Source organism: Elephas maximus, chromosome 3, assembly GCF_024166365.1.
Source record: "Elephas maximus indicus isolate mEleMax1 chromosome 3, mEleMax1 primary haplotype, whole genome shotgun sequence".
Taxonomy (NCBI): Eukaryota; Metazoa; Chordata; class Mammalia; order Proboscidea; family Elephantidae; genus Elephas; species Elephas maximus.
Window position 1 is genome coordinate 77061048 of NC_064821.1, and position 19038 is coordinate 77080085.

The 19038-nt window shown below is 40.1% G+C and overlaps 1 protein-coding gene across 2 annotated transcripts in view; it reads right to left on the bottom strand.

The window, feature by feature from the left end:
• Positions 1–1352: 1352 nt before the first annotated feature.
• The window catches only part of CLSPN (claspin), a 36239-nt gene continuing 18553 nt past the window's right edge, over positions 1353–19038 (bottom strand). The window contains exons 9-25 of one of the 2 annotated variants that reach the window (XM_049878734.1): positions 16840–17031; positions 14910–15160; positions 13801–13979; positions 13643–13707; positions 12887–13086; positions 12389–12543; positions 11573–11799; positions 10739–10850; positions 9926–10001; positions 9599–9711; positions 6685–6849; positions 6458–6579; positions 5888–6015; positions 5211–5316; positions 3897–3979; positions 3510–3671; positions 1353–3189 (exon numbers count right to left, since the gene is read on the bottom strand). In XM_049878734.1, the coding sequence (XP_049734691.1) occupies positions 3079–3189; positions 3510–3671; positions 3897–3979; positions 5211–5316; positions 5888–6015; positions 6458–6579; positions 6685–6849; positions 9599–9711; positions 9926–10001; positions 10739–10850; positions 11573–11799; positions 12389–12543; positions 12887–13086; positions 13643–13707; positions 13801–13979; positions 14910–15160; positions 16840–17031 (2447 nt within the window). In that variant the 3' untranslated portion in view covers positions 1353–3078. Of the gene's footprint in view, positions 3190–3213; positions 3426–3509; positions 3672–3896; positions 3980–5210; positions 5317–5887; positions 6016–6457; positions 6580–6684; positions 6850–9598; positions 9712–9925; positions 10002–10738; positions 10851–11572; positions 11800–12388; positions 12544–12886; positions 13087–13642; positions 13708–13800; positions 13980–14909; positions 15161–16839; positions 17032–19038 lie in introns of those variants that run through there. The other variant, XM_049878733.1, reaches the window with a different exon arrangement.

Consider the following 19038-nt stretch of genomic DNA (forward strand, 5'->3'; position numbering starts at 1 on the left):
CACCAAGAAACAGGAGCCAGGAGAATAGTGCATCCTTTGGACCCAGGGTCCCTGCACTGAGAAGCTCCTCAACCAGGGGAAGATTGATAACAAAGACCTTCCCCCAGAGCTGACAGAGAGAGAAAGCCTTCCCCTGGAGCTGGTGCTGGTGCCCTGAATTCAGACTTCTAGCCTCCTAGACTGTGAGAGAATAAATTTCTCTGTGTTAAAACCATTGACTTGTGGTATTTCTCTTATAGTAGCACTAGATGACTAAGACAGAGATGTTAAAGTTGAGATGCTTGTGAGACAATGGGCCTTTGAGGAGTGGTCCACAAAACATGATGCAGTTGTGATACTGGCATTTTCTTATGCTTGCAGGGAAGCATTTGATGTATACATTCACATACATTTTCCAATTTAAGCCTCACAGCAACTCTAAGACAGACATGAATTACCATTCTTGTTCTATAGATAAAAATAGAGGCTCAGAAAGACGGTGTTATTCATTCAATATTTACTGGAACCACTACATTCCAGACTGCTTGCCAGGCAGTGAGTAGGACACAGAGGTAGAAGATACAATACTTCTCAAGGATGATATAATCAAATAGTATCATGACAATATTCCCGAAAGACTCTCCCCTATAATCAGGTGCACAAATCCCGGGACAGGAAATCCTAAGAGTTATCAGACATAATTCCAGGAGATAAAAAACAGAAACACCTAGTAAAGTCTTCCAGTCTAAACCATTAGAAATTCTCAAAGTGGGGCAAAGGCTGTAAAGAAGCAGTTGAGATGAGAAATCCTGCAGGGAGCTGTGAGCACCTTGTTTGTACCTCTGTAATGCTTCAGTGAAAGTAGTGCTGCTTTATGGAGACCCGAGAATGGCTTGTGCAACTGGGGACTGACTTAATGAGATGAGTTTAGGGACCCATTTAAATGAAGTAAACACTCAGTGGGTGGAACAAGAGGGAAGTGAAAGGAATGACACTGAGCACACTCTCTCTCTCAAACTTGTGGGGTCTCATTCCTCCAAGTATGTCATTTCTAAGCTAGTGGAGCTGAGCCCTAGTGGGAGCCTTACCAACAAGCCTCAGGGCTTCACTCTCATTAAGATGTAGTTGATGCCAACGGCTCAATGCTTTTGCGTACCGGGCATATGACTAAGGTCACAACTCTCCAATTTAATCCTGTCAAGGTCAAGGCTTAGCTTGCTTTATGGAAGCTAAACTGACATGAGAAAAAGTAGCTCAGCTTAAGACTCAACTTTTTCTCCAGAGAAAGTGCTTTCTCCTTGGAGCCTAGAACAGAAACTATTTGCTCCCCAGATTTCTTAGGCATTAATTTTCTTATTCTCAGTGGTCAACTTTAACCCTTTTCTTCATCTCTTCAAAAAAAAAAAAAAAGGATGGGGAGAAGCAAGAGGGGAAAAATATCTATCCCTCCAGTTCTCGTTTGCCCAGTTAAGAGCTGCCTAGCCTTGTGCACTGTTTAGAGAGCTCAAAGGGAGGGGCAATAACTCTCACCTTGAGCCCACTGCTATAATGAAAAACAGGCAAAGTCAGCTAAAAAAAGTACCAATCCGAGGAATATAACAATAGCTACCACTTAGGTAAATGCTCCTCTCCTTGCCCTGCATGCACTGAACCCAAACCATTTGGGGTGAATTAATTTGGTCAATTCTCAGGTCTAAGAAGGCAGTGAGGAGACAGCTGCAGTGCCTCTCACTCTAGACTCAGAGGGCTCCCCTGGGAGGGACATACCCTGAAAAGGAAACACTCCTCAACATTAGACAGGTTCTGACTAAGAATGAACATTCAAGCTGGATAGCAAATCCTGCCTTCGAAGCATTGACATTTATTGAAAAACTACATAAGCATTAAAACATCTTTATATACATCTTCCCCATTACAAGATTACAAATATACAAATAGGAGTTCTATCAAAGTCAGCATCTTGAGTATCATAAAAAAAAAACTGTAGAAAAGCTGTACCCTAATTTTATCAGTTAAACAGGTGTTCCCCATCTCCCAGTCTGGCACAATTTCATCCAGCTTCCCAAGTCAAGCTCTTGACACTGAAGCCATAGCCTTACATGGAATGGTTTTCCAGAGCATTGTCAGTACTCGGTTCTGAAGGGGAAAAACAATCTGTCGAAAATTCTGAGAGCCTCATGGTACGTAGTTCAGGGAAAATGGGGAACGATGGCAACTCTCTTCAACTATATTTTGATTAAACTCCATGGTGATCTTCTAAGAAATGAAATATTTAAATGCCCTTTGACTGGCCAGGGCAATGTACTCAAGCCAGGGGAATACCGTTAAGTAATGGTTATATTTCTTCTTGTCAAGCCAGAAGGGAGGCGCTGAGCAACAGTGTTTCAAATTGAGAATTTAGTCCCAGGAGAGATCTTTGCACCATGGAATATCTTGATAGGGACGTGGACTGGGTGTAAGCCTTTATCTTCATCGTCATACTCCAAAAGTCTTACTGACTTAATGCCAGTTTAAGTCCTTATTATAAAGGCAGCAAAGATTAGCTAGAAATTTGAGACTGCCTTTTTTATAGGTTTTTCTTCAGAAAAGGCATACAAGAAAATGGAAGGGACAAGACTATTAACAGTCCCTCTGATCGTTTCCTGGGTCTTCTAAGAAGTCTCTCTCTTACTGATTCCTGGCCATGGTGGTGCTGATCTTAAGAGGTGTGAAGGAGTCATTCTGATACTTCCACTGTTTTTTATAATGCCACACTCTTTCTTCCTCTTCCTCTCTCAACAACCCTATCACAAAGAGGTATCAACTCAGGAAGCTGCTAAGATAAAATGTCAAGTGTTTAATGGAGGAAGTGAGGTTTCACCCAAGTATCCCATGAATCAATGTTGTAAACACTGCAGAATTATGCAAAAAACGATACCAGGAAAGGAGAGAGACCCAGAGCCATGCCATGGAAGGAACTGGAATTTCTGTCGGTAATGCTTAATGCATCGATTATAACGGAAGGCGGGATCATCAGTGTGGGCATCACTTCTAACCTTCAGTGCTAGGAGCTTCTCGAAGCAGTCTCAACACAGCTGCTGGCAGTAGTCCTTGATGGTGTTAGCTTTCCAAGTATCTGAAAATGCTTCGCTTCAATTCTGAAGGGCTATCATCTGCTTTGAGGCGCTTTGGTGAAGGAGATGTGATTAAAGATGGACCCCGTCTCCTCACCTAGAAAGCAAAGAGGGAGTCACGGCCAGCTCAAGATCAACAGCCCCATATAAGTGCTTATCTTCAATTGGCTCTTAAGCAACGCATAGTTAAATCACAAACAATTAGCAACAGAAAAAAAAAGAAGAGAGAAATATAAACTTTCCAGGCAAGTTTAAATGTTGATTACCTACTGGGAGCAGTAATTCCTTGGCACCTCGTTGGGGAATGCAGGATTTCAACACTGCAGCATATGCCTTTAAGCCAGAATTTTTTTTTTTTTAATTTAAAAAATCAGTTATGGTTTGGGAAGCTACCCAATCAATTCTCAAATTCCCTACCTGAGGCTTAGAAGATTCCTTTGCTGCCTCAGCTTTGACAGGAGAAAGTGTATGGAAGACAAAGTTTCTTGAGTTTCGGGGAGCAGTAGGGTTGAGGTCAGAGAGGGCAGCCAGTTTCTGAAGCACAGCTTTGGGCTGATTGAGCAAGGAGCCTGTCTTTAGCTGAGGAAAGAAGAGTCATTTGGTATCAAACCCCCAAGTGCTAAATAATGAAAAGCCAGTCCATCCTTGGTACCTCCCATGTATTGCAAGGACACATTCCTATCCTTCTCTGATATCTACTTATGTTTCACCCTCCTCCCCAATAGCAGAGAGATTCGCTTAGCCTGGCCTGAGCATTTATAACCTGCAGACCATGACATCAGGCTAACAAGATCTTCAGCCAACCTGGTGGGTACTTCCTGGTTTGATGGCTTCAAAAGGGCTTCTGAGTAAAGATTTTGATTCCTGAACAACCACAGTACGACTGGCTGGAGAGAAAAGAGAGAGAGGTTTGTCTGAGCAAAGTTGGGTATAATTACTTTTTAAAAAATTATTTTTTAATATTTTATTTTTGTTGTTTTTGTTGAAAATACACACCGAACATACTCCAATTCAACAATTTCTACATATACAATTCAGTGACACTGATTATATTCTTTGAGTTGTGCAACCATTCTCACCCTCTTTCTGAGTTGTTCCTCCTCCATTAACATAAACTCACTGCCCCCTAAGTTTCCTATCTAATTTTTCGAGTTGCTGTTGTCAATTTGATCCCATATAGATAGCTTAAGGCAGACATTCTTTACTAGTTATGCAAAAGTACTGTTTGGTTTTAAGAAGACTTCAAGGGATATTTTTTGGTTTAAGGTTTAAAGATTATCTCAGGACAATAGTTTCAGGGGTTCATTCAGCCTCCATGGTTCTAAAAAGTCTGGAGTCCATGAGAATATAAATTCTGTTCTGCATTTCGCCCGTTTCGATCAAGATGCTTCTCCAGAATCTTTGATCAAAATGTTCAGTAATGGTAGCCGGGCACTATCCAGGTATAATTACTTTTAAATCTAAACAAGCTAAGATGCCTTCTAACCAATAAACTAAAGCCATAAGAACTCTGATTTTTTTTATAATGGTGACTCTCAAACTATAATGAGTGGCTCCAAGAAGACAGACAACTAAGTTGAACTGATCAACTAATTATTAACAGTAAAAATTAAAAAAGAAAACAGGGGTGGTAAGAGTGGAAACCCTGGTGGCATAGTGGTTAAGAGCTATGCCTGCTAACCTAAAGCTTGGCGGTTTGAATCCACCAGGCACTCCTTGGAAAGCCTATGGGGCAGTTCTACTATGTCCTATGGGGTTGCTATGAGTCAGAATCAACTCAACGGCAATGGGTTTGGTTTTTTGGTAAGAGTGGAGTAGTGTTTAAAAGCTTCAGCCCTGGAGTCAGGTATATAATCCTAGGCCAGAATTCACCACTCTGAGTTGCCTTAGAACATAAAGCGAAACCAGCTGTATGTATACTCACAAGTACAACCTCTAATGACCAATATACTAAGATCCAAGAACACTGTCTCTCCCCTACTCTGTGGCACCTCTTTAAGACAGTGTTAAGACAGGGCCTATGACTAAGCTCCAAAAGTCCCTGAAGGCTGGAGTCACCCCCAACTCTCCACCACTAACAATCCAGGGGCTACACCCTGAGGAGGACTGGGAGCGCACCAGTCTTTTGAAGTGCTTTGGCTGTAACTTTCTTGGCCAGCATCATAAACTGACTGTCTTCTCCAATTTCTTCTTCTTCTTCCACTGCAATTTTCCCCTGCTGTGCCTGAAAATAAAAACCATACAGAATTAAAAAAAAAATCTACAGCTCCCCCAAACAGCATAGGCTGGGCTGTGAAGCTAGGGTAGCTGGGGTATCATTTGTTCTTTTTTGCAACCTTTTGCTACTTTAGGGGAAAAAATATTTTGGACAAACAAACATGAAGAAAACTACTCATTGTAACCTTATCTCAAAGCACATAAGAAAACTTCAAGGATTAAAAACAACAGCAATATATTGCTGAAGATTTTGAAATTATCATGACAGACTAGGCAACTGGGTCCTTTCCTCAACTGACTAGGGTCAGAATAGGCATTTTCTTTTTGTTTAATTTATTGTGCTTTAGGTGAAAGTTTACAAATTAAGTCAGTCTCTCATACAAAAAGTTATACACACCTAGCTATGCACTCCCAGCTGCCCTCCTCCTAATGAGACAGCACATTCCTCCTCTCCACCCTGTATTCCCCAAATCCATTCAACCAGCTTCTGTCCCCTCTGCCTTCTCATCTCGCCACCAGACAGCAGTTGCCCACATAGTCTCAAGTGTTGAATAGGCCTTTTCTTGTAGACTTCCTACCTGGTCCCGAAGCCACTGCTCTCGTTCAATTCGCTCCTTTCTCCATCTGGCTTCTGTCTCATCAAACTGTTCTTCAACGTGATCATCATCAGAGTCTCTGTGGAATAAGTCCATCTGGGAAGCATCATCTAAAGCAGAGAGTTAAGGCTATCAGCACTGTGTAATCCCCGCTGGAGAGGGTGCCTGGACAGGCACAAAACGAACCCTTATTATTTCTCATATAGTGACATATACTTTTCCAATCCACTAAAGTTGCAACCTTTGTTTGCAACCTTGCAAACAAACATGATGAGAATGGCTCATTGTAACCTCATCTCAAAGCACATAAGAAAACTTCAAAGATTAAAAGGGACAGCAATACGCTGCCTAAGATTGTGAAATTATCGTGATAGACTAGGCAACTGGGTCCCTTCCTCAACTGGGCCCTTTCCCCTAAAGTAGTTTACTTTACTTCCAGGCCCTCTGCCACTGCCTGCTATAGTTTTGATTTCCAGTTGCCACCTTAGACTGAACAAACAAGTACACATGTACATTATAACCATCTGCTTCTAAACCAACAATCAAAGATACCTATGTTTTTCCATCGGAATTTCCTCATTCGCCCAGGACCATCACTGTGCAGATCCCCATCAGCTAGGTACCTCTCTTGGTACAAACGCAGCTGTCGCTTATCATCATCCAACATGGTTTTCCTACAACAGGAAAAATAAGGTGTTCAAAACCAACTACCCTGGCTGGTTATAGGGCCTGCCTTAAGATGCAGACCACTCCTCAGAAGGACTTGCTGGGATACTGACATGTGTATTTTCTTGATTTGATTCTGCAGTTCCTCATCAGAAGGAAGTGCTTCATCAATTACATCCTCTTCATATTCATCAATATCATCCCCATCATACTCGTCTTCACTTCCCACGTCACTCCCTGATACCTCTGCCTCGTCTTCCAAATATTTCTTCAATCTCCTAGAAAGCAATTTTGAAGATTAGAAAAGGCAACAATGAATATATATACCCACAGAATATGAAAACAATAAAAATACAGAACCAACTCTAGTAGCAACAATAAGCTTAAATTCATAATAATACATTTTAATAATACTAAAAAGAATATCATTTAATGCATACTATGTGCCAAGAACTGTGCTTTATGGGCATTATTTCAGGAGTGGAAACCACTATGGAGTCCCTGGATGGTGCCAACAGTTGGTGCACTCGGCTGCTGGCCAGAAAGTTAGAGGTCTGAGACCATCCAGACATACCGTGGAAGAAAGTCCAGGTGATACGCTTCTGAAAAATCAGCCGCTGAGAACCCCATGGGGAGCTCAGGCCTACTCTGACACACATGGGGCCACCGTGAGTTGAAGTCAACTGGACAATAACTGGGGTTTTTGGGTACTACTATTCTCTTCATTTTACCATTGATGAAACTGAGGTTCAGAGAGATTAAATAACGTGCCCGAGGTCACACAGCTAGAAGGTACCAAGGCCAGGATTCAACCTAGGTTCAGTGACTCTAAAGGAAGAACCTCTTAAAACCCCCTCTATACAATTAGGATGTATCTGCTGGAATGTTCAAACAATTTTGTCTTGCATTTAAGCACGTCAGCTTTAGGAGACAGACTACAGATAGTATAGAATAAAAAGGTGACAGACTGACTATTCTTCGTTGTTGCATTGCTGCTGAGTTGGCTATAACTCACGGCAACCTTATGTATAACAGAACAAAACACGGCCAGTCCTGTGCCATCCTTACAATTATTGATATGTTTGAGCCCACTGCTGAAGCCACTGTGTCAGTCCATCTCATAGAGGGTTTTCCTTAGCTTCTATTTTATCACACATGATGTCCTTTTCTAGCAATTGGTCTTTCCTGATGACATGTCCAAAGTAAGCAAGAAAGTCTTGCCATCCTTGCTTCTAAGAAGCACTCTGGCTGTACTTCCTCCAAGACAGATTTGTTCATTTTTCTGCATCACTGGCCAACAAATCTTGACCCCCAAGTCAGAGGCATGACTGAGGCTCAGAGTTCTTGGTAATCAAAACCACTCCTAGTTACTTTTTCCGACTTTAGCTCCCATTGAGAACAGATTTGGCAATTGTCACCCTGCATTCAAAGTCCTATTATCTACAGTCATGAAAGGCAGGAGTCTGGTAGCTTTTTGAAGCCTGATTTTTATTTTTAAAAAACTTGTTATTAATTATTTTTTTAGCTGAGCTTGTCTAAATTCTAGGGTCTCTGCGGAATTCCCTCAGGGACTACTAGCTATTAAGGTTCCTAATCTTTTCACCCACCCCCACTCTGAGCAGTTCGACTTATAGCTGTCATTCTTCATAAGATTTCATTTGAACAAAGAGCTCTGCAGTTAAATAAGATTTAAGAACTACTGCCTTAGAAAAATCTATGAATGACCCAAAGCTGTATGAAAGTTAATTTGACAGGTGACAAATTAGAACCAAAAACTGATCTTAATAGAATGGAACAATGGGCTAAAACAGCAATATAGATCTAATAGGGATCAATATAATGTCCTAAATATAGCTTACAAAAGCCATTCACACACAATGTAACAGTGAATACCAATAAAATTGTCTTTATAAAGGTTTTTAGAGCACGGAAAAACGCTTATGAATATGTTAAGTGGGAAAAAGCAAGACGCAAAATTGTACATAAAAAACTGTATATACATTATGATCTCAGTGCAGACAGACGTATATGCACAAAAAAAATTAAGAGGAAATGATCACCATCAACACTTTCACAGATATATTCTTGACAATGGAGTTGGATAATTTTTTTATTTATATCTTTCTTTCTTCTTTTTAATTTGCTAAAATAAATACTGTACTTTCATGATAAGAGCAACAACAAAACACTAAAAATATAAAGGGGCATTTGCTCAAGACCAGGACAAGAGAGACCTGGAATGACAGCAATTCATATGCAAAAAGACCCAGGAATTTACCCTGGTGCATAGTGGTTAACAGCTATGGCTGCTAACCAAAAGGTTCAAATGTACCAGGTGCTCCTTGGAAACCCTACAGGACAGTTCTACTCTGTCCTATAGGGTCGCTATGAGTTGGAATTTACTTGACTCGACGGCAATGGGTTCAGTTCGGTTTGGAGTAGACCTTTTGGAGTTCTGGTGGTACAGCGGTTAACAGCTCGGCTGCTGACCGAACGGTTGGCAGTTTGAATCCACCAGACGCTCCTTGGAAACCCTATGGGGCAGTTCTACTTTGCCCTATAGGGTTGCTATGAGTCGCAATTGACTGGACAGCAATGGGTTGGGGTTTTTTTTGGTTAGTAGACCCTTGGGATCTAGAGTGTGACCCAGCTCCTACAATCTTCAGTTTCATAATAAGGTAGCATGCATCCAGAACAAGGGCTACAGCTGTACCACCACACTTGGGAGTAGTCAGACCACACATGAGAATAAAGAGAACATCCAGGACATAAGCGGTCTGGAAGCAATGTCATGTCCAAAACAGCCAAAGGAATTACAGATGTTTAGTGTAGAAGCCACTTCATGAAGATGGTAGTGAAGATGGACATGACCATCATCTTCAAATATTCAAGGGATATCATGTGGAAGAAGGGTTTTGTTTAACTTGTGTTAACCACAAAAAGCAGAAGTAGGCCCAGCCAATTTACGTAAAAATTAACTATTAGGAGAACTTTCTAGCAACTGAATAAAATGTATACCACACTTACATTTGCCTTTTCAACTTCTCTGACTGCTTTTGGAGCTCTTCTTCATCATCATCTTCATGGTCTTCCAGTACCAGATCTTCATTACCAGAGTCACTGTGGTCACTGTGTTCGTCCTGTAAAATCAGCATTACATGCAAAGTTAAGCATAATAAAATCTGGCTTAAGCTGAAACAGGATTTATAAACTTCTGTCCAAAAGCCTTATTCTAGCAAATTGTTTCTGATAAGATGCCAAACCTAGAATTTTCAAGAACTTAGACAAGAAAAAAAGCTGAGGGCAGCAATACACGGAGTTCAGTTATGATTACTTTGTTCCTTTCATACTCGCCTCGTCACTATCAAACTCATTATCATCTGGGACAAGTTGAAAGTCTCCAAATTCCTCCTCTTCACCTTCTTCTTCCCTATAATACAAACCAAAAAATCAATAAGTTGTTAAAAGCAAACCATAAGCAGCCAGCTGAGTTGAGAATTAAAAAAAAAAAAATTATTTTTTTATTAGTATACTTTAGATGAAGGTTTACAGAACAAGCCAGTTGTTCATTAAACAATTAGTACACATTTTGTTTTATGACATTGGTTACCTACCCCACACGACATGTCAACACTCTCCCTTCTCAACCTTGGGTTCCTTATTACAGCTTTCATGTCTCCTTCTGCCTTCAAGTCCTTACCCCTGGGCTGGTGTGCCCCTTTACTCTTGTTTTGTTTTATGGGCCTGTCAATTCTTTGGCTGAAGGGTGAACCTCCGGAATGACTTCATTACTGAGCTAAAAGGGTGTCCGAGGGCCATACTCTCAGGGTATCTCTAGTCTTTGTCAGGCCAGTACGTCTGGTCTTTTTTTGTGAGTTAGAATTTTGTTCTGCATTTAGAATTTAAAATATTTTGTTAGTACCAATAATCTCTTCAAGAAACTACAACATGGTATCTTGCCTTTTTTCACTCTGTTCTTCACCAACGAAATGAAAGTTTTATAATTTCCTTACTATGCAAATATGTGGCTCAAACCTCCTGCAAGACTCTCAGACAGGGTATGAAGCCCCTAAGATGACCGATTATCGGTAAGCCCAGAGAACCTGATCCCAGAATTTTATTAGAAGATTGGATCCTCCCAAGGTCCCATCAATCCCTGAGACTCACCTGTCAGTTGGGAAGGAGCCTGAGCAAAGAGCAAGTGCTTCTTCCATTGGATCACCTGTGCTGCTCTCCTTCTCCTGCTTATTTAACTCTGATGGAGCCAGAGTGGAGGATTCTACAGCACAAGGAAAGATCTGTCACCAAGGAATGACAGCTTTCACCTCTTTTCCAGCCATCTAAAGGTGTGCCAGCTCAATACAGTTCTAAAGTAAGCTTGCCAGAAAGAGCCCACCATCCATTCACTTAACAAATTCTTACTTAGTATTATGTGCCAGGCACCATGAAAAGAGTAGTGAGCAAAACAAAGATGCCAGCCCTCATAGCGTTTGCATTCTAGCAGGTGTGGGCATGGAGCACAGGTAGAGAAAATAAGTTAGCATTTATATGAAATTTACTCTGCACCAGGTACTATGCTAAGCTTTCTAGATATAAACCAAAAAAAACCAGTGCTGTCGAGTCGATTCCGACTCATAGCGACCCTATAGGACAGAGTAGAACCACCCGATAGAGTTTCCAAGGAGCGGCTGGCAGATTTGAACTGCTGACCCTTTGGTTAGCAGCTGTAGCACCTAACAACTACGCCATCAGGGTTTCCTTTATAGATATATTATCCATAAATGACAAATCACATGGCCAAAGCTAAAGCAGTCTTAAGTTGACACTTTATTACCCTAAGAAAGGGAGAGTTCTGTCAGGGAGCTAGGCAGTGAATTCCACCTACATGCAGATCCCATCTGTTTTCTGAGAGCTTTTCACCTGAGGGTAAAGGGCTTCTTCTCAGGACACTGACTTAAGGTATTTAGCTGTGGTAAGCCTGGTGTTCTCTTAGATATTTACCCTGAGAAGTGAATTTTCCTGAACAAAGATTCAGAAGCTCCTCCATGTTCTCTTTTTTGTCATTCTTACTAGGTAGAGGTTTCTCCGCCTGGGATGTGAACTTTCCGGTACACAAATCCAACAGCTCATCCATGTTAGCGTCCATAGCATTCTCATCCATACTGGCCAATGGCAGTCGAGGTTTCAAAGCTTGGTACTGATTCCTGTGGTTCCTAACATTTAAGAACCTACGAAAGCACCGTGAATAGTGTGAGAACTTCTCCAGGCAAGCAGAGTAGTCGGGGAGAACTCTGAACTCATTTACAACACCAAAATCAGAAGCTGAATCCCAAACTAGAAAATTAAAGATTCAAACTTTAGGCTTGTGATAATCTAACATGTTGGGGGCAGGAAGGGGTGAGTTAGTAAAAGGATAACTGCTATGTAACAGGTAAAGGATCGTTTCTGGCTTCAGATGATGCTGGAGTAGGACTCGGTGTTATGTCATACAGTGTGCCACAGGTCTGATAACTCTTGGCCATACCAACAGTCGTAACATAGTAGGATGGATACAGGGAAATTTAATGCATTTACAATACAAGATCTATGCATTTCAAATAAGGCAGAGATCGAAAGATCAGGATGCCAGCAAGTGCTATTTACATTTTATTTTCTGGAGACTGTTCAAATTTGTAGAATGTATTACTAATCGTCTGTACACCTTCTCTTTCTCAGAAGAGAAAGCACAGATGGAGTGGCAGAAGCTCATTTTATTTTTAACCAAAATTAAGCAGTACCCAGCACCGTTCCCACCCACAGAAACATAAAACTACCTACCCATCTGCATCCAACAGTTGGCTCTGAGTATCATCTTCTAAACAGAACTGGAAGTCTCCTGCTCCTAGGAAAAGTGTCTTAGGCTCTGGGGAGGCGTTATACAGATCCTGGGAATCCTCTATGGGAAGTGAAGGCTCAGACAGCTTCCCTGAACTCTGGCACCAAAACAAAACAAAACAAAAACAAAACATTTTACAAATGTCATTCATTGTCATGACAACAACAAAAGTTGCTATTTGCAATATTTAATCTACTCTCAGGCAACTGCAGTTGAGGAGGACAATGCATAGCCAAGAGCAGCATAAAGACAAATACCTCCAAGAAAATAAGAGCACTGGATGAAGCTCGTTTTTAGTACACAAAGCGGGTGGATTTTTTTAGACTGAACATATATAAGCTCTGTGCCACTGTGGTGGGAGTTGGTTGGCTTGGACACACTTTATATAGCAATGTGGGAAGCAAAATGAGGAGGAGATCAGAAAACCATTACCATCTTACCTTAGAAGCTGAGCTGACCAAACTGGCTCGAAATAGCCCAGGGGAAGGAGATCTGAATCCTCCTGCTGTAGGGAAGAAACTGGCACCACGGCCTACTTGTCTGTTGCAAGGCTGATAGGATGGAATCGTGGAACAAATAAACTCAAAGCTGCTATTGTGGCTACTCTCTTTTGTCAGCAATGAGCATGAATCATCTTCATCTAAAGAGAGAGAAATAATTTTCAAGTGAGTGATTCCAAAAATGAGGTGGATTTGTCTAGGAAAAAAGAGTTGATAATGAAACTGTCAGGTAAAACTCACAGGCAAAAACCCCTTAACTTATATGTTCTAAAACATTAAAGATAAATTATAGTACTAAGATAGCATTATACAGTCAGGGTTTATCACTCTGAGCTAAATGACGCCTGAAAGTTCCTTCTTTCTCTAATCTGCCTAATGCCATTGATTACCTTCTCCACTATCCAGTCAATCACTTATCTTCCTTTGATCTACAAGTGACTGAAATATTTCATGGTTTGCTCAATCAGCACACACTCACGAAGGACCTACTATGTGCCCGTGATCAACTATAAAGAAACTTCATGTAAGTTTTTGAAAAATGGTCCAAGAAATTTTCTCTAATTCTTAAATTCCAATCATTGCCTCGGATAAGACTGGAACATCACCAGGATTCAAAAAATGGAAACTCAGAGTCCTCAAGTATCAAAGCTGGAGAACCAGAAAATACTCAAGTTCTACATAAGAGTCACTACTCACCCAGTTTGCTGGGTCTTTTGCTTGAGTTTTCATCTGTTTCTGACTTTTCTTCAGAAGCAAAGTAACTACAAAATAAGAAAGTAAAGTATTTGAGTATCTGCTCCTGCTTCTAGCCAGTTCAAGGGAATCTTACACTTCCTTAGAGAAAATTCACTTACCCCATCTTAGAAGAGTTGTCCTTAAATAGAAGTAAGGTAGAATCTGATGAGAGAGGCTTGGGCACAGAGAGAATGCCAACTGACTTGCCACTTTCACTACTGCCATCATTGTTTTCTTTATCCATTTCTTTCTCATCTTTCGTTTCTGTTTCTTCACTATTAAGGAGGAATTCTGCAATCTTTACCAATTACGCCACCAAAAACAAAATAATTTTCAAGTCAAAAACTTTTAAAGTAAACACAATGTTAACCTGAAATATATGTTTGATCACAGGTCACATCTTAAATCTGAAAAGCTAAGCATGAAGGAAGTTTCTGACCATTATCATCAACATAATTTTCCATATCACTTCTAGAGCTCTCTTATACTTATTTTACCTTTTACCCTCCCGATAGTGCTACAAGATTATAAAGGAAGACAGGATTATCATTTTATTGAAGCAATAAGAGATTAAATGATTAGCCTGAGATTGCAGTAGGATTACTGACCTCAAACCAACCAGACTGTAATGTGTTGCCCAGCTCAGACATTGCTTTCTTCTTCCTCTACCCAGGGTTAAATATTAACTACCCCATTCAAGTGACCCCAGTATCCAAACAAGAAAGCTTTTCTTTTTTTCTCGTACCTACCAATCCTATCACCTATCTTCCCTAGGTGGAGAACAGTACTATGGAACAAGAGCAAGAGACTCTTCAACAAATATTCTCATAAATGTAGAATGAAATTAACTCAGGAAGGTCTCTGCCGAAGAATTTTTTCCAAACCTAAACCTGGTCAAATTTAAGACTGCTTTTTATTCTGAGGAGAGAAATATAAATAGACAAAGCTAAAAGTCCCTATCAATACAAAGCCATTCCAATATTAGCATTATATTAAAATATGTAAACTAACAGGTAGAAGTCAAGGCTATGGCTCCAGGAACTTTAGGTGTTTGATAGTGCTAACAGAACTGATTGTGCTAAGATTTAGGCACATCATCTCCACCCGTTAAATCTTTTATACAATTGAATATGTTTACTTTTATTCAAATCTGACTTTCTTTTTCCCTATTCATCATACTTGGGAGCAGATATTAAAAAGGTAACTAAGTTACACAATTGCCAGAGACCTCCTGATTGCCTTCTTCCTCCTCTTCCACTTCCTTCTCCTCTTCCTCTAATTCTTCTTCTTCCTCCACCCTCTCTTCTCCATCTTCCTCAGATTCATCTGTCATTTCTTCTTCTTCCTCCTCCTCCTCCTCTTCCTCAAATCCATCTTCATTATCTAATTTAAATAACGCTTGGCGCTTTTGACGCTCCTCAAGTCTTCGGAGTTTCATTGCTTCTTGCAGTTTAGCTTTCAGCACTTGAAGCTTTTCACCTGGACAAGAATATGTAGAAATGCGTTAGACGTAATTCAGACTACATCCTACAATAACGTAAATATGCATTTTGGGCAACTCCAGAGGATTCCGGTCACATCCACCCCTAAAAATTAGAGACTTTACTACTCTTGGCTTTTATTATTTCAACAAATGGGGATTATTATTAATTGAAGTTTAAAAGAGAACTCCTATAATTAATGTCCTACATCCTGGGATAATATACTACTCAAAGATTATAAAATTATTGTAACAAGGGGCAGAAATAATGGAGTAGAGTCTTCAAAAGTCTCTGGCTCAGAAGCCATGAAGGAAAACATTGATAAATTTTATCTACATTAAAGAAAGAGAAACAACTCAAGAGTAAAAGGGACAAAGATATGAACTAGTAGTTCACAGAAAAATAAATACATATTAATAAATAAAGGAAAAAAATGCTTAACCTCACTTCTAATTAAAGAAATACAAATCAAAATAATGAGATACCATCTTCCATATATTAGTTTGGCCAAAATTAGAAGATTTAATAATGTACATTACTGACAAGAGGAAACAAGAACATTTACAAACTGGGATTTAGACTATAATATTGGTACAACTTTTTGAAGGACAATTTCATGATACATATCAAAATTTGATTCAATGATTGCACGCAAGGAATTTTCTATCCAGGTATACCAGTATATAGGAACTAGGATGCAACGCTGTATGAAACAGCCAAAAACTGGAACAAACAAGATGTCCATCAATAGGAGCGTGATTAAATAAGTCATTCCATAGCCACACAATGGAACATTACACAGATATTGAAAAAAGTCAAAAGCAATACAGTGAGGTTTTTAAGTGTCTGATCTCTGGAGTTCTGTGTTCTGGTTCTACCACTCACTAGCTATGTATACACAACCAAGTTGCTGAAAGGCTCTATCAGTTTCTGCATATACAAATTAAGGAAACTAATACTATCTACCTCAGAGGGTTGTGAGGGTTCAGTGAGGTATTGTACTTAAGGCACCTAGTGCAGTACCTGTCAGAGAGGATGTGGTCAGTGTCACGCACTAACACACACACATACACACAGGTATATGCATGTAAATTGCCTTAGAAGAACACACAAGAAATTATTAACAGTTACTTTTGGGAAGACTAATTTCTCATTTTATACCCTCTTTTCCAGTGTTTTAATTTTTTTCTATGTAATATATTACTTATATTTTTGGTGTTAGGGAGACAGGGGACAACAGACCTGTCCCTAATACATTGTATTAGAAAAAGCAGGTTACAAAGCAGTGTACATGGTATGACCGTATTTTAGTTTAAAAAAAATATACACAAACATATAAGCAAAGAAGAGAGTTTAAAAGAACAGATATGAGAAAATGATAATAGCAGTTGTCTCTGGTAGAGGGCTGTGGATGTTTTTTATTCTTTCTATGTATTTTCTGTAATGGATATATATTGCTTTTTATAGTAACACAAATGTTATTTTAATAAATAAAGCCATCTTGCCCACCCTACACCTCGAGGCAGCGTTACACGTGAATCATGCAAGACGTATTACAATCCAATTTCCAAAGTTTCAAAGAAAAAGGTTTTGTAACTTTTTACCTTAAGGTTTTCAGTAGCCAAAAAGACCTGTCAAAGTACAAAGCAAAACGCAAAAAACTGTGGACTCGAATACCTGGCTTGGTGTGGCTTGCTCCATCCAGCTTCTCAGCTGCCAGAGTCACAGGCACCACATCTGCCTTTAGCTCTTCCTTTCCATCCATGCCCACGTCTTTCACGATGACATTCACATTCACCGTATGACTGGCCCGAGGTTTGACTGTTGGACGAGCATGCTTCCAGAAACGCTGTTTCAAGGCTTCCAGTTCTAAACCCAAATAAACACCAATGAGTTTGTCAATTTGTGATGCTTAAACACTTTCCTTTAAGATTCCAATTAAGAATTATAAGCTAAGTTTTTTAGCTCAAGAAAGTTGCAGGGAAAACACACACACACACACGGACAGAAACCAAAAATCCCTTTGCTATTAATGCCTTATGTCAAATTCACACAACTGTAACCCATAAGGACTACTGCAATTGTTCTTCCTTGACATGTTTCAAAAATCATAGACTTTTTAAACAGAAATTTACAATGGCAGTCTCTAAATATGTGTATTCAATTCTAAAAAATATATTAAACTGGTAGGAACAAACACCATAATTTTCAACTATTCAAGGGCTTAATTTTTCATGGGTCTCAGGTTCCTCTTTTTTTATTCCCTACTTTGAACACTTCACTATTTATTAGCAATCTTACTAAATATAGGTACTTCAAAAAAAAAAAAAAAAAAGGAAACAGAAAAAATACAACTCAGCACCAAGACTGGGAAAATTTCTCTTAATGAGAGAAACTGTTACACAAGTACAACCAGAAAAGAAGATCCTACTCGCTGGTAGTTACTGAAACCACGAACCCAGCTTGTACACAGGTGGGAATATATATACTCAGAGAGGTAAGATCGGCAGTCCAGTGACTACAGGACCTTTCCCCAATACTATTGCTTAGAATTTTCTTCTTTCTCCCTCAGCCAGCTGCTGCCTGGCACCATTCCATACTCACTCTGCCTAACACATCATACTGTAGTAGGATCTGCTGTGAGAGTTGGCAGTTAGAAAAAGAAAGGAAAGGCAAAGGAAAAAAACCTCTTTGGGGTTGAGGGACTCTGGGTATTTTCGTGGGGCCTCCTCCTTTTCCACGATACAATGTCCAGGATACTCTGAGTTTAGCTAAAATCCACTTGAATCATACTTTAGTAGCTTTGTGATAAGCATCTACCGGTACATGTAGTTTTTCTTTCCCTAGAGGGACTCAGCAGAAAAAGAGCTGGAAGGGAACCTTTTTATTCTGAGTCCCTAATATTATTAGCAGCAAAAACTCAACTCCAAAGAGTTGTTATGTTTACATTACAGACAAGTGTAGGGAGACAAGCTGTAAACCTATCTCCTATTTTATAGTGGTCCACTAAGGTAATAAGGTTGGAAGCAACAGGTGGTGGCAGTGGAAAGGGAAAAGAAATAGGGAGGTCATCATTGGTGCCAGTTGAATAAAAGAAATGGTACAGGTAGGGAGATTACTTGGTACCTAATATACGTTTTTTTTTTTAATATACTAGTGAGGCAAAAGGTGCCTTGGTTCATACCTGCAGAAAGCTAGAACCCTCAAAGTTTTTCATGCTCCAACACACTGGAGCACCCATTCTCCTTGCCCTTTACTACATGATTCAACCATCACACTCCTTATCCCAGGATCCCTGTTCAAGCTCCTCTCCCTCCACCTGTCTTTTCCCAGTACCCTTCATCCCCTCTCTTAAGTGAAAAGTCTCTGTCCCAGCTCAAGTCTCCACCAGTAGCTTCGATCTAAGACTGTTCTCATTCCCATTGCTCTTAGCCCAGAAAGTAGAGGAAAAAAGGGCAGGGATTATCTCCTCTCCTACTGCAGAGAAAAGGAGTAATATATTTCTGGCATCCCATATTTTAAATCTACACGCATTTTCTCATGGGAAGCCTTATTTTACATGAAGATAAGGAAACTGAGTTTTTCCCACTGCCTTTCTTCTTAACCCTTTCCAATGTATTTGCCACACTAGCCACCAGATTGGACTCTGACCTCTGTTCACCAATCCCCTTGCGATCTTCACTTCAACCAATCAGCTTTCTCTTGTCTCTGTACCTTTTGCAGGTCTGTCCCTCCAACAAGAAAGGTTCCCTTACCTCTCTGCCTTGGGGTCTCCTACTCAGCTTTCAGGACTCAGTTCAGGTATCAGCTCCTTTCAGAAGGCTCCCTGACTCCCCAGTTCAAGTGAAGTACCCCTCTTCTGGGCTCCCAATGCAT